Source organism: Solanum tuberosum, unplaced genomic scaffold (genome assembly GCF_000226075.1).
Source record: "Solanum tuberosum cultivar DM 1-3 516 R44 unplaced genomic scaffold, SolTub_3.0 scf00292, whole genome shotgun sequence".
In the NCBI taxonomy this organism is placed as follows: Eukaryota; Viridiplantae; Streptophyta; class Magnoliopsida; order Solanales; family Solanaceae; genus Solanum; species Solanum tuberosum.
This window is the reverse complement of record NW_006239216.1, coordinates 121,734-137,474: the sequence shown is the minus strand read 5'-3', so window position 1 is coordinate 137,474 and position 15,741 is coordinate 121,734. Positions and strand designations below refer to the sequence as shown.

Below are 15,741 nucleotides of genomic sequence, written 5' to 3'. Positions count from 1 at the left end.
TTACATCCTTCTGTAAAGATGAATATCTATATGGCCTCAAGTTCACAGGGTTGCTTCCTATCTCTAGTGGTATTTTGTGATCAAATGGCCCTCTTGAAGGGGGTAACCCCTTTGGCTCAGCAAACAACTGAGGATACTCTCGAGTAAGGAACACAATTTCCTTGGGTGTGGTTACTCCCAAGTTCCCCTTTTCCTCCAATGGCACTACTCTGATCATGAACAACTGGGCACCCCCGTTTGCCATTTTTTCCAACATTTTGGCTTCCACAGTTCTCACCTTGTCCACATGACCTTTCAGCACACATTCATGCCCTTGGTAAGTATAGCCTAAAGTTAACTCTTAAAAGTTCAACTTAATATCTCCTAAAGAAGCAACCATTGTACCTCTAAGATCATGTCATAAGATCTGAGAGGTATCAGTAAGAAATCATCTGTGTAAGTCAATTTCTCTATCATCCATGAAAATGCTTTACACAGCTCCTTGGTTTGCCTATCATGCCCATCAGCCATATTGATAGCATGAGTTCTGACAGCTTGAATGTTTCCTTGGAGTTCCATCGCAAGTCCTTCATCCAAAAAGTTGTGTGAACTCCCTGGATCAATAAATATGTACAAAGGTCTCTGTTGGCAATACCCTTCCACTCTTAAAGTGGGAATGCCATGTAGAGCATAGACTGAAATCTCACAAACCTCCCCTGGCTCTTCCTCCTTTCCTAGCTCAGGGGCAGGTATATCCACCACTTCCTCTTCACTAGTTTCTTCTTCTTCTTCCACTTCCAACAAATACAAAGATTTGGACCCCCCACACTTGTGCCCAGGGAAGAATTTCTCCTCACAAAAAAAACACAACCCCTTTTATCTCCTCTCATTCATCTCAGCAGAGGTCAGTCTTCTGTTAGTGTTCCTGTTAAGATTTAGAGAAACTTCCCTCTTACCATGCCCAAAATCTCTTTTGGAACCAGTTCCCTTAAGAGAAGAGTTATATGAACACCCTCTATATTGAGAACCACCAACAAAAGAGGATGATCTAGCTATCTTAAGCTGGGAATTAACCTGAGCTTCAGTGTTTCTGGCTAGCTGGTAGGCTTGAGGAAGTGAAAATGGTTTGTGGTTCTTGACAGTATAGCCTATCTCCGGCTTGAGTCCAGCAATGAACCCACTAATGGCATATTCTGGCAAGATTGTAAGCCTGGTCATGATCTTATCGAACTCATTCTGATAGTCTTTAACTGATCCAGTTTGTTTGACCAGCTTCAATTCAGCCATAGGATCTTCAAACTCAGTTCCCAATCTGTCCATGAGAGCAAACATGTATTCATCCCACGTAGGATAAGGCAAGTGTTGCCTACTCCTTATGTATGCTAAGTGCCACTCTATGGCTAGACCATCAAAGTGTAAGGAATCCATTCTCACCTTTTGATTTGAAGGTATTTCATCCAAGGAAAAAAATTGATCTACCTTGTAGATCCACGACCTGAGATCTACTCCATTAAACCTGGGAAACTCTATTTTGGACAACCTGGACATGGAGTTGAAGAAGTGACCATGGGCAGGAGGTTGAGCTCCTTCTCCTCCAGGGATTCCCATGGTTGGATGGCTTTGGAACCCTCCATATATCATCTGTGTTTGGCCTCCAGTGTGCATCTGAAAGTGAGTTGAGCTTCCAGCCCCATGTGTCCTACAGGTCTACCTCCCATAACAGGAGTATGATGCATAGACCCCCCTAATGGTGATTGGAACTGAGGTAAAGGCCTCATTCCCAGTTGATAACCACCAGGGGTAACCATGGTTGGAGCTCCTCCTATTTGAGATGCTGAGACCCACACCATGGGTTGGCCAGAAGGAGTGTAGATCTCACCAGCTCCCTCAGTCTCTTCATGGTTCTTTCCCTTGTCATTTTTCTTTACAACATCCAAGGCTTCCTTCAGCTCAGCAAAAGACTTCTCATGTTGTTCCTCTATTTGGTTCTGCCTGACAGAGAAGTTGGCTAACTCCACTGTCATTCTGTCAAGCATCTCTTTGATATCCCTAACCTCATTCGCCATTTTTGTGTATCCACAGAGCTCAAGAAAGTGCTCTGATACCAAATGATGCAACTATGATAAAGAAAAGTAATGAAACAGTAAATAACAGTAAGAACTAAGAAAAGGAAAAAGAGTAAAGGACAAGCTATTCTCTATTTAGCTAAACAATTCTTTTCATAGCTACAAAAAGAACTATTACAATGCTTAAATAGCCAAGACACTCTTTGGTGATAGTATGAAAAGTAATTGCCCAGCATTGGACCTAAAGTGTCCAATCACTCAAACATTAAGGGCAATTTTGACAATAACATAAAATGACTTTTAAAACCTATTGGACTAAACTGACAATATGAAATTATTCTTCTCAAATGAAATCCTAACCAACTTAACGGCTAGGTGCAACCCCTCAAGCACTCAGTACTAGCTTACCCAGCTTCCGACTTCATTCTTGCATCACTTTGTTATCTCTTTACTCTTCTCACCTAAATCTTATCCGTAATTCGAGGGCAATTAGTAATGTATATCTTGAACGTATGATGATATGGACAAACTTGTTAAACAATTGATTACCAAAAACGTCGGGGTGGCCCAGTGGTTTGAGCTTGGGACTTCCATGTTGGAGGTCTTAAGTTCGAAACCCCTTGCCAGCGAAAGCAAGGGGTTTGCCTTCTGGGTCGAGCTCGTCGCAGCAGACTTGCCTAGTGCGGGTTACCTCTCCTATGTGGTTTGCGAGCTATTGCATAGGAGCAGGGGTTTTACCCTGTGCGCACCTAAAGGATAGCGGCTGCGGGTTTCCCTTGTCATAAAAAAATAAAAAATTTAATGTCTTGATCTTTTTGTGAATATCCAAAAATTTATGATAAATTCGAAATACCTCTTCAACATAACATACTAAGGACACTAATTACAAAAAAAAGTTGTGCTTTCTAAATATTGCATCAATTATCTTTTTGTCTAAGCATGTATAGTCTTGGTATAAATTAAAATTTTATTTATCAGTTACAATAGATTAATTATCCACCTTCTCAAGTTACCTGTCCATGTTCATTGTAGATTGTTACCTACAATTAGATCTTAATTATCATTGGACAAAATTTTAATTAAAAAAATTCCATTTTGTTGCTATATGCTATATCGGAGTCCATATTGAAACTCATATTAAATTTAAATTGCGTATTGCAGAGCTCATTCGAGAGTGACAACTCCTATGTGATTCACCAAGTTTGATGATTTAAATGTCCCTATTAACTAACCATATAAACACAACATTTTCTACTTTATCATCAACCAAATGATAAAGACAAATGGAGAAAGAAAAGTAAACATAAAGCAATAACAAAATAGTGGTACATCCTTTTCAAAGTAGAATTCATTGTTTACTTTTTTAAATTATGTATCTTAATCATAATTTAGATTTCATATTTGGAAGGACTTTTCCTTAATTATTTTAATATTATTCGGTTACGATATTAACAATGAATTAAGACTCAATTATCTTTCTTCTTTAGGCCTGCATTCCACTTTCTATAAACAAATCAATCAACATTTTCCTTTTTCATTTTTCTACCTTTTACACCAAAAATTTCACCTACACTTCTTTCACTCCCCTCGATACCGGAGGTGTGGAAAGAGCAGCTGTGAGAAGCGGAAAAACAAGTATTTGTGGAGGTTTCTACGGAAAGACCCCTTGGTTTTGACAAACAATATCAATAAAAAAGAAAATGCCAACAAGAATGGTTAGTGATATGATCATCCTTAGTTTTTTCTTGAGAAAATGATGCTTAATTCTTTTTTTGTGGATGTTTTAGGTAACATATTTGAGAGAAAGGACTGTATATGTAGCTGTTCTTGTAGAGGGTCCAAGAAGAAGGAGGAGCAATTCAACAAACAACAAATTTCATCACTATCAACATCAACATCTTCATGTTAAACATGTTGCAAATGGTGGAGGATACAATAGAAAAGCTCAACTTCTTGAATACTCAAGAAATCTTCGAGCTTCGAATCAATCAAAGCCATCAACACCATTAGTTCCACAGCAAGTCCAAAGACAGAATTCTCAGGTTCTAAACTTCTTATCTTACTAATATATGCATTCGCTATTGGATTTAACTTATTTATACTGACAACGTAAAGAATTTAAATGTGTTGTATGATAAAACTATGTGTAACTATCTTTAACACATTTATGTATGAGCAATGATTCTTACTGTCCTCAGAAGTACTTTTTTCCCAGATTGTTGCAGTGAAAAACAAGCCAAAATATGTAAGTGTACCAGCTTGTATGGGGAACTGGAAATTTGTAATGCCAAGGTTCCTCAGGTCATTCATGACTCAGAATAAGAAATCCAAGAAGAAGAAAAATATTGCTTCTAAAACCAATAAGATAAAAGCCATGGTGAAAAGTTTTCAGGTAAGTCACTTACAGTAAAGTTAGTTATGCTCCCTCCGTTTCAATCTGTTTGTCTGGTTTTGACTTGGCAGGATGTTTAAGACAGTAAAGAAGACTTTTCAATCTTATTGTCTTAAACTAAAGATACGTAGAATGTACTAAAATGTTCTTTAATCTTATGGTCTTAAACATGTTACGTGGAAAGTAAGAATTAAAGGGTTATCAAAAATGGAAAGAGAAGGAATAAAAAGGAAAGTAAGACAAACAAATTGAAACGGAGGGAGTAATATACAACTCTGGCTTTTTGAGAAATCACTGTTTTATAAGAAAACACTCACTTTCTTTCTCTCAGGTTCAAAGAAAGCCTGGCCTATTCTCCAAAGTTTTTGCTACACTACGGAAGAGTCATCGATGAACAAACGATCACACCTGAGTCCAAGAATCAAGGCATTCGAAGGTTCATCGATTAACAAACTGAAGATTGATAATTGCTATCAAATCTTACTTTCATGTCTCCTTTGATCACTTCATTTTACTTCTTTTACTTTCCCCTATTTATTGGAGCTTAGAAGAAGGTTACCTGAATGATTTTCTCTTATTAGGTAAACTGCATTACAGTCTGATTACAGTGTATGCTAGAATTCAAAACTTTATTTTATGAAGATATATACAAGAGCATCATGAATGTAAAGTGCTGCTTACAAACACAGCCAAAGGCACTCGAACAGTATGGTTTTGGTTACCTTGGAACACGATTTCACCAAATGAGTAAGTATTGGTTGTTTGAGTTGCATTTAGGACAAAGGTAATATGTTTTGAAGCCTTTGCAATGATGTTAAATACTCGTGGACTTACAGAAACACTCACGCCCAGAGGCTCTTGCACGATCACTTGGTACGTTTCATCTACACCAGCAACATTAGTCACCCTCCTGATCACATTTCTTGAGCCTACCAAATTTGAAATTGTCACACTTGGCGTGTTTAAATCTGAGCACCATGCTTTTTTCTTACTTGGGCATCCAACTCCAACTGCTCGTCTTACAGACATTTCATCGACTCCTGGAACTGAACATAAAAACAGCACATAGTGTTTAAAACTTGCTTTAAAAATAAGTCCAGGGTCAATGGCTCGAGATGGATTGACAAGCCCGGATCCAAAATCAAAAGGAGTAGCAGGAGTTAGCTGGTTGGTTTGTTGGGCAAAAAGAGGGGTACTAGAGTAGCCATTCGTTACATCTGCAGTTGTCATCATTGCAGACGTAATGGCTGCAGGACTCCACCCATGGTGCTTCTGTTTTATTAGAGCAGCAATTCCAGCAATGTGTGGAGTAGCCATGCTTGTTCCAGATAAAAGTGCAAAATTCTGTCCTGGAAAAAGGATGTGTTTTCAAATTACAATTCTAGAAATAAGAAATAATAACAGCAAACAACAACATACCCAATGTAATCCCACTAGTGGGGTCTGGGGAGGGTAGAGTGTAGTACAAAACCTCACCCTACCTCGTGGAGGTAGAAAGGTTGTTTCCGAAAGACCCTAGGCTCAAGTGCAACAAATCAAAGTAGTAATGAAAAAGGAGATACAGCAGTGGATAAAACAGGTCAATTAATATGGAAAGCAGTACATGGCATCCAGAAAAAGAACAGTAACAATAACGAAATAATGTGGTAACTGAAACACAAAAGACAACAGATGGTAACAGCTACCAAAAGCAAGAAACTACATGTATAAGGTTAATACTACGACATACACGATGCTTCCAGACTCCCACCAAACATAATCCCGCCGAAAAGTGAGACAAAGCTCAACTACCTACCAACTTTCTACCCTAATCCCTAACCTCCATACCCTCAGATACCAAAATATAAGGTTGATGTTGGATAATTCATGAGTAGCCTTGTCCAAGTGTGTAAAATAAGCTGAATTTGTATAATCATACCTTTGATGTATTGATCTCCTTCACTATTAGGGCTCCAAGATGCCCATATCGAGGATCCTGGAGCCATGATGTTCGGTTTAAGGACATCAGCAGTGTCTAAGAGTGCATTGTTCACATCAGGACCTCTAGATGAATACGATGCCACAACCGGATCCTGACTGTTATAACTAGCTTGTCTCCCGTCTAAAATTCTTGCTGTAGCTCTGAAACTAACAGCCCTTCCACTTCTACTTCTTAATGTGTTCGAGTTATAGTATTCGCGCAAAGCCTGCACCAGACAACAAGGAATATCAGGATTAGTAGACAATTGACAGCCTTATCAAGATATGTTCTAGGCCCTTGAAAACTATTGCTTTGAATATCTATAGATTAAGTTGAACTTCTTGAAGTCGTGGAGTTCTTGAAGATTGAACCAAGAAATGTACAATATTTACTATTTACGGTTTCAGATGAAACCAGTTTTGTGACATCATATTTTCTATTTTTCATCCATAAAGAGAACCATTCATGGTGATTCTGGTGGTTATGGATATGAGATTAATACCGTAGAGGCTTCCATGCTGTTCAAGATTAGACCAGGTACTGACAAAGTCATTGTAGCTCCCTTAATTTTTTCAGAACTAATATCAGGGTCCATTGTCAGTACAAAACCAGCTGCCCCGACATTTTGTATTGTATCAGCAACAGTGGCTATGCTTGCCGCTTCTGATTCAAAATCAAATGTATATGTGCATATTACTATCTTCCCCTGCACTAATGTTCGAATGAATGGTTCTGTCTCCTGGCAGCTCTCAACTGTCAATAGAGCAGAAGAAGTGTTCCCTTTACAAACATCAGATGCAGCAGCAAGTGGGAAATGCACTTCTGAAAGGGTTGGGGCTGCAAAGTAAGATGTGAAAGCCACATTTTCAGCAACAAAAAAAAGAGAAGCAGTCACTACAATATAGATAATGCAGACATCAATTGTTATTTGTTAATAAAGTAATGAGTTAATGGTCAAAAACACACATCAACTATCAATTGTTCCCTTTTCTTACCTGAAATATCACCATCGCTTAGGTAGAAAAAAGGAACAAGTGATAGTTGAGATGTGTTTTGATAAATAGCTTGTGATAGTTATGGTAGGAAGCTCGACTCGCACACCTGATGGTTCAGGTGTCAAAATTGAAATACCTGGACACTTTTGGTGTGTTTTGACCCTCACTCTAAAGAAAATAACTGAAAATTAACAGCAAGAAAGGGGTAAGGGACTTAACGCGAAAGTCCACTGCCAGAGAAGCTTTGTCCATTGCCTAGAACAATTGAATTATTATATCTACGATCCGTAGTGGAGGCAGCAACACTAGTGATCCAGGGACTGAAGGAAAGAATAGAAGTTGAAGAAGGACCTCCATTTCCAGCAGCTTGAACAACCAACACACCAGCTCTTGTTGCAAATAAAAGCTGCATTTCCAGAACATTGAGGAAAGCAGAAGGGCCAGTAGGGACACTTGCTGGCCCTACAGAAAGGCTAAGTATATCCACTCCATCTTCTACTGCCTAAATGATAAAAATGTTGCCAAGATAACCTTGGAGTATTAGCTACTTTAACAAGTAAAAAGCTTTAAAAAGGGGAAAGATGCATAAATATGTTATCTACTATAATTTTCAACCTGATCTACTGCCGCCACAACATCTGACATGAAACCTCCGAAAGAATACATGGCCTTATACACAGCAATCCTGTTAGAAGATGCAGCACAGTTTTTCTTTATCAAGATCAAACTTCACATGCAGAATTCTTGATAAAAAGAGAGAAAAATAATATGCATATTACCCTGCTCCTGGAGCCATACCACTTGCATAACCATAGTTGAAATGGTTGACAATGACAGGAACCTGATGATTTCCTGCTGCAGTTGATGCTGTATGGCTGCTATGTCGAAACATCTTTCGTAGATTATGAACATGTATTTTCGTACAAAAATATCAAATGAAACAAAACAATAATGGTCAAAAAGTTCAATCATAATTCAGTTTCAGTGGTTAGTGGTTACTAAACAATACTGCTAAGTATGTTTTTCATACTAAATATTAAGTCACTTGCCTTCCATGTCCATCAGCATCAAAAGGGGAAGCATAGTCACGAGAGGCATTGAATTCGCCAGCAGCAGTTGCAGCTCTTGCAAAATATTGTGCTCCAACTATCTTGCTATTGCAGGCTGTTTCCGGGAATCTATCTCCAGTCACACACTTCCCTTTGAATTTGCCACTTTTCACAATTGTACCGCGGCCAGCACCATTTGATGCTTGAGCCAAAAAGCTAGGATGGAACGGATTGATTCCGGTGTCAATCATACCAATCACAACGCCTGCCCCTGAAGTCGTAGGGCCACCTAACTTAGGCCAGACACCAGCAGGAAGTCCTAAAAAGTCAGGTGTATGCGTTGTCAGCTTCTTCATCTTTACATCTTCATAAATGGCTCTAACACCTTCTACATTCCGCAGAATATCAAGGGCCTGCAGCAATATAACACTTACAATTCATTGACCATTTAGATAGTCAACAGAACAAAAATACGAAAATCTTTAGACATCAGTATCGATGAAGTCAAATACCTACCTCATCAGATGCCAAATGAATGGCAAATCCATTGATCAAATGAGTATAGCTGTAAACTTTGGTATAAACACTTTTTTCTAGAAGAGATCCTAGAAGCATGTCATGTTGTCTTCTCATCCTTTCTTTGTAGACATCAATATCTTCAAAATTCCTGCAAAAAAGATTGGCACAATAGCAATAATAAATCTGAGTGCATGCTTAATGGCTAACTAAATCAGGTTAAGGAAGAAGCAAGTGTTTTTACTTTGATTTTGTAGATACAAAAGGGTCATCTTTCATTAGAACTATGAAGACTTTTGCATTTGCCAATAAGGGCACCCATGTAGTCATAAAAGAGAGGGCAATGAAGGTTAAAATGGTTGCCATTACTAGAGATCTGGTGTATTAGACATTTGAAGGAGAGGTAAAGTAGTCACTTTTAAAAGACTTGTTTTGCATGCATGATTTTTTCATTTCCAAACCACTCCCCTGTCCATTTGGTTTTGCATCCCTTCCTCATGCTTTGAATGGTCACGATTTGGGTTTTTTCTACTTTATCTTTATTTTCTGACATCATGCACACATGGGATAAGGGGGTTGCACTCTATCAAAGACGACTCTGTAGGCGATATTCAAACCCGAGATCACTGATTAAAGTGACTTTATTTCTTCCAACTTTCATATCTTTCTTTTTTTGCTTGTCTAAACCTTTTGGCCTTTTGTCTTGCAAATTTCAGTTGCATTCCTTTCTTTCTTTTTCTTTTTTCACACAATGCTCTCACACCACTCTTCTTTCTAACCCTAGACTTCATTCTTCATGGAGACGCATGCAATTCCTCTTTTGTGCTTGGCTGCTCGCTATGCCCTTGTGCCTATAGTTGAAGTATAGGTAGTCACAGTTGCCTGAAGTGGACTTTGCTCGAGTTACTCACAAACTTGACCCCAAAGACCATAGGTAAACATAAATATGAACATGAGAAATCAGGTAGTTTGAGTAATCTCTTAAATAGAGTAGACAATTCTCTCCAGTAAGTGGTAACAAAATTAAAGGCCTAACAAGAGACCAGCTCTTGTTTCATGGTGGCTGTAGTGTACAGGGAGAAAAAAGGAAGAAATTTTGAATCATCAGCCTTAACTATACTTCAAAACAAGAAGCAATTACTTGCAAATTTCATTGAATTATCAAAACTTGTAGTAGTAAATTGTATACAACCTGCTGGAGAAAGAAACACAACACAATGAGGGAAAAAACCTACTCTTAAAACTCAATAAGAAACATAAGGATGATGGATTGTTCCCTCAACTTCAAATCACTTGCAGAGATCTTCTATAATACAAAATTGGAGCCCCTCAAAAACAATATCACCACATATAGAGGGGTACATGTACGGTGTATTTTCTATATAACATATGTGACCTGTAATTATACAGTAAATATGAGGATGATAGAAACAATTAGCTATCTTGCACTCCAAAGGAAAGCAGAGAGTTTGTAGTGTAATTCAGTAGCTACTGGATCTTTGCTGCCTAGTGTATTCCCAAAGTGCAATGGCACCACTGACATGAACGTTGAGTGATCGAACTATTCCCAACTGTGGGATTTCTATGCAAGCATCCAAGATGTGAATGATGTCCACTGGTATACCCTCTTTTTCTCGGCCAAGGACCAAGACCTACAAATATTCAACCAATAATCAGACTAATTTCAAAGGTTATGTCTTAAAGAAATCATGAATAACATCAATATATCAATTTATTTTACGAATCATGAATAACGTCAATAACAATTTAGTTTACGAATCATGAATAAAACAACAGTAACAATCATTTTGTGAAAGAGAATTTTCAAAAAGTAGAATTGTGCCTTCACTAAAGATTGGTATCATTGTCAACCTAGTGATACACACACGTTTCCAAGTTTAGCATTAGGACACTTTTTTCCTAACCATAAATGATACAAACCACATGGTAAACAAATTATAAACATTAGAAAATATTGATATTTGGTATAAGCAGTTCAAATTAACAGAAAACAGAAGGATCCACTAATTCGTAAGTCCTGCTATTTATGCACATGGACACATGGCCATTCATTTGCAACAAGAGTGAAGATCTACAATCAAACTGGTGTAGATAATTATATAATAATTTTCACTCAAGGAAAGACGAAACACCATGTTGACCGTCTGAAACTCACCGTCCTCTTAGGGAACTCGTATTGGTCAAGAGAAATACTGTTTGCTGTTTGCTCCAGACCTAAGATGGAGAAACCTTCGTGCTTCTTCCTCTCCAAGAAAACTTTCATACTAATAACTGGGACTTCAATAATGGGGACCCATTTCTCTGCAGTTACACTACACATGCAACAAATAATTCCAGTCAACTACAAAGGGGGCCATAATCAAGATAATCTATATAACACCAAGCATTTCCTCTCCAACTTAGAAAAAACATTCTTTCTCTATCAAGGTACTTTCCCATTCATTCGTAATGCTGATCTAAAATTCCTATTCACAAAAACAAAATTTTACATCGAGGATTTGCAAGTTGTGAAATTTCAACCTCCTTTAAGTCACTAAAATCACCTGGTGTAAATATGCAACTCCTTTCACTAAAATCACCTTGACCATAGTGTTAATCTATAAGTCAAAGTGCACAGGCACATTCCATTAAATTTTGCACAAAGAAATGAAATATTAAGAGACTTCAAAAGAATTTGTGGGCTAGTTCATTATATCAGGCAATTCAGTTATTCTTTCAAACCACATCATCTTTATTCTATTTAAGGATGTCATCAGATCCTCATTATATTTATCCATGGTTTGTTTGTTTAATTTATTGCGCATCCCTAAAATCCTATTTCTTAATTCTAATTCATTTTAAATCCACCCAAAAATAGGACTTTTTATTTCTATTTAAATATGTTATGTCATAACACGAATGAGATAGGAAATTTATCAATTTCCCTGCAACCTGGCTTGCTTCAGATTTATTTGCATCTGCAATGTGAAAAATTAAAGCAAAGCCCAAGCACAAACAATTTAAACAAAGCAAAAGATGAAAGTAATACTATCAAAACCTGATCAATTGGAATTGCTTGTCTTTCATTACGTTTTTGTCTGCAATGGCCAGTGCAGATGCTCTAAATACCTGTTACAAGTCAATCGGAAAGAACAATGAACTTTCTGAAACTAAAAAACATGCACATACTAACACCCAAATCCACAAGGCATAGAAACAACAACGTGATTGCACACCTCACAAGTACGTGCCAATCCTGCAAGATTAGGTATCCGATCAATTAGTGATGCTACGAGGATAATATCCTGCTGACTTGCATTCGACTTCTCAAAAGCTACAGTTTTCGAGGGCAGCACTCTCTCAAGAAGCTGATCTTCCTTCTCTATGTCTGCATTGACAGAGAAGCACCAAGTAGGACAATCAATGAAATAAAAATCTTGAAAATACATGAGATACAAATTATGGAAAGCGATGAAAATACCCTTCTCATAACTTTCACCACATGACTACTATATCATACAAGTTCATATAGTTACTTAACCTATTACTGCAGCACGTCACTCCTGAAGTCGATAGCATCACATCCAATTTAAGGTGAACTTGCATCTATATATTTATTCAAAGACTAGCAATGGAGTTTGAACTTTATTTGTTAGTGACAAGCAGCTACAAGAGATAAAATTGGCATTAAGGCAGCCTTTCTGTGACATCAATAGGAGCACATAAATTTTACATAAAGGTGTGGCCTAGTGGTCAATGAAAAGGTTGAGAATCATGAGGTCTCAAGTTCAAGTCCCAGCGGAGACAAAAGACACGAGGTGATTCTTCCCTGAACAGAGTTATCTGGTACCTGCTGTTGGTGGGAGGTGGGAGGTATCCCGTGGAATTAGTCGAGGTACGTGAAAGCTGGCCCAGACACCACGCTCATCAATTTTTTATTTTTTTACATAAACAGAAACTAGTGAGGAGATAAAAATGCTTTTCCTCGAGAGAATGGATGGGGATCGGGGGGAAATTCTAGGCTAGCACATTACGTACATGATGCAAGTCACAAGCAATTATTCTGGCAACGAACTTATTGGTCTAATGAATTATTTGCACGGACAGTTTATATAATGCTTCCTCTGTGTAATTCACCTTCTCAAACCAAATTGTAATGCAAATCAATACGAAATCAGTATTTTATTCAGTTACCTAGTAGTGAATTTAATGGTCCTTCATTCTCCAACAAGACGGTAGAAGAAGAACTTTGCATTTCATGTTTGGAAACAGTAATCTTCCTCTGGAAATCTAGTGATATATCTTGCACTGGCAGAACTATTGTTTGCCCTTCAGTAAGATTTCCAGATGTCTCTTTGCCCTTTCCATCATTGTCAACAAGCAAGCTCTCATTCTTGATAGCTGCTGCATCTTTGGCCATTGAGCATCTGAGATCCTCCCTAGTCTCCTGGAAATAAAGGGAAGTGAGCAACAAAACCACGAAATACAACGAAATAGTGAAAGTGAGCACTTACATTTAGAAAATTAGTTACTTGATCCATGAGGGTTGCTGGTACACATTCGAATTCAAGTTCCTACATATATCACCAGTGAGAAAAGGACATATTTTCAGAAATTAGAAATAGTACGTGGGCAAAGACAACTGAGAAATATGGTCACTATGCCTGACTTGGCATACTTGCTTTCACTGAGCTAAAATGTGAAACGTATGTTCGACAACAGTTAATAAAAGGGATTATTTTATTATTGTTATGATTAAGCTTTGTAAGGAACTACGCCAATTTTATGCTCATACTAGCAGTTGTACCACAAGGATCAACAAATTTAAGTTCCAGTGCTTCTGAAACTGCAAGGGTAAAATACATATGGTTCACATTAAGAAGTTACGAAGGCAATCAAAGGGACAACTTTCCTAGCATAAACATATTAGTTGACATCAGCTATTAGGCAATAATAAAAAAAAAATCTTCCTAATGTTACTATGCATCTGCCGAAGGAGAGAATAATCTAAGCCTAGCCCAATCTGCAAATCCCTCACCTCAACTCGAGTACTGAAAATTCCAGCCGGTGTGACTGACTTCTTTGGATCAAAAGCATCAAGGTAACCTTCCATTGATGCTCTTAACCTGTGGCAGAAAGAAACAAATGATTAGTTAAAGTCTATGCACATTCTAATCATATACTATGCACATTATATAGATACACTACATTTTCTGCACACTGGGTAATGCCATAAATCATAATTATATTATAACTTGATGTAGGCATGAGAGGAACTCGTGATATTGGAAACTTCCATCTTAACATCAAGATTTGGAGTGCTTTAGAAAAGTCGAACCTCTCTAGGATTCTTCAAGGTAAAAATTCCATGTATGAGTTCAATTTGTCGCACCAGGCTTGCCTAGTGCGGGTTACCTCTCCTATGTGGTTTGCGAGCTATTGCATAGGAGCGGGGGTTTTACCCTGTGCGCACCCAAAGGGTAGCAGCTGCGGGTTTCCCTTGTCATAAAAAAAAAAAAAAAAAAAAAGAACCACAAGAACCCCCAAATCCTTCTGTCTAACTGGAAAACTACAAAAATATTTCTGCTGATGTTGTGGTGTATCAGTGATAATGGTTGTTCTCAATTATGAAAATTGTTAAATTAGGTCTTAGGCCTAACTCACACCCCAAAAGCTAGCTCAAAGGGAGGAGGATTGCCCAAGCCTTATAAGGAGTCCACTCATCTCATTAACCACCGATGTGGGACTTTTGTCATTCTTTAACAAAAATCATACATTCTTTATTGTTTTTCAAAAAGTTATAGAAAAATGGAGAAGAATTTGTTGGAGATGGAGGTGGGTGGAACTGGGTTGGAGAAAATATCAGTTGGTTTAAATGAAGAAGATGAGAAAAGAAAGAAAAATTTAAAGGAAAATAAGAAAAAAGTAGAAATGGAAAAAAAAAATTTAATTTGGGCAGATAGTCTAGTGACCGCCTTCCCTATCAATAGTAACCTGTTCTATATTGCCATTCTTCCATAAGTGATTACATGTAACTTTAAGTTTCAGTTTGGTGATAAAGGATGAGATTCTACTGATTTGATGGTGATGAATAGTTAAGCCCATACTTCTGTTTTGTTCCGTGTTTGATACATACTTCTTTCTCAACCCTTGTTTGTCATAATATTTGTACATAAAATACTTTTGTGAGATGGTGTTTTTTTCGTCTGTGCTAGAAGGAACACTAAGGAATGAAAAAAGTAAAAAAAAAAGAAAAGAAATATTATCTTAGACAAGCCCATACAATAAAACTTACCGCGCACAGTCAGGGTTATCTTGCAAGTACGATCTCAAATCTTGAAAGCACTTTTCCTCTAAAGTCATGGTTGCATAGAAACTAGAATCTGATGGCAACAATTTTTGCAGAACCTGATGCACTAATAACTACAAAGGAAAAACATAACATCCCCACTTAAAATAACAGCGACAATTAATATGCTCAGCATAGATCACAAAGTCCACAACACAAAGGAACTAACCTGGGTGAAACCACGTAGAGTATGATGGTGTGAGGTCAACAAAGGAATTATACAAGGTAGTAGTTCACTCAGATGTCTGGACTTGTACTCTTCAGTTGAGTGAAGGATGATATTTGCAGCTATAAACACATAGGAAGATAAAGCCTGCAACCGTAAGAAAACATAAGGTGATGTTTTCTGTCATAGCTAGTGGATAGGCAACAATTAATTAGTACAATTGAAGGTAGTAGTAAACTACTTATCTTATCATTTGGTCAGTGTACACA

At 37.6% G+C, this 15,741-nt stretch overlaps 3 protein-coding genes across 5 annotated transcripts in view; 1 reads left to right on the top strand and 2 right to left on the bottom strand.

Annotated features, from left to right (window-relative positions):
* Nucleotides 1-3,544: 3,544 nt before the first annotated feature.
* On the top strand, nt 3,545-4,856 carry LOC102590703 (uncharacterized). Its single transcript, XM_006359150.2, has 4 exons — nt 3,545-3,760; nt 3,833-4,087; nt 4,261-4,437; nt 4,769-4,856. Exons 1-4 carry the CDS (start codon nt 3,746-3,748, stop codon nt 4,829-4,831), a joined length of 510 nt encoding a protein of 169 aa, XP_006359212.1. The 5' UTR covers nt 3,545-3,745; the 3' UTR covers nt 4,832-4,856.
* A 225-nt stretch (nt 4,857-5,081) lies between these two features.
* On the bottom strand, nt 5,082-9,323 carry LOC102591058 (subtilisin-like protease SBT2.5). The gene is made up of 9 exons (XM_006359151.2): nt 9,202-9,323; nt 8,958-9,108; nt 8,442-8,854; nt 8,172-8,267; nt 8,008-8,077; nt 7,612-7,894; nt 6,900-7,234; nt 6,356-6,623; nt 5,082-5,786 (listed from the first exon to the last, which is right to left on the bottom strand). The coding sequence occupies exons 1-9, from the start codon at nt 9,321-9,323 to the stop codon at nt 5,095-5,097; spliced, it is 2,430 nt and encodes an 809-aa protein (XP_006359213.1). The 3' UTR covers nt 5,082-5,094.
* Nucleotides 9,324-10,080: 757 nt separating this feature from the next.
* The window catches only part of LOC102579800 (uncharacterized), a 28,056-nt gene continuing 22,395 nt past the window's right edge, over nt 10,081-15,741 (bottom strand). For all 3 annotated transcript variants that reach the window (XM_006359200.2, XM_015314315.1, XM_015314316.1), the window contains 9 exons: nt 15,476-15,619; nt 15,253-15,380; nt 13,996-14,083; nt 13,472-13,531; nt 13,152-13,404; nt 12,194-12,345; nt 12,016-12,086; nt 11,134-11,290; nt 10,081-10,609 (listed from right to left, as the gene is read on the bottom strand). In XM_006359200.2, the coding sequence (XP_006359262.1) occupies nt 10,439-10,609; nt 11,134-11,290; nt 12,016-12,086; nt 12,194-12,345; nt 13,152-13,404; nt 13,472-13,531; nt 13,996-14,083; nt 15,253-15,380; nt 15,476-15,619 (1,224 nt within the window). In that variant the 3' untranslated portion in view covers nt 10,081-10,438. The remainder of the gene's footprint in view (nt 10,610-11,133; nt 11,291-12,015; nt 12,087-12,193; nt 12,346-13,151; nt 13,405-13,471; nt 13,532-13,995; nt 14,084-15,252; nt 15,381-15,475; nt 15,620-15,741) is intronic.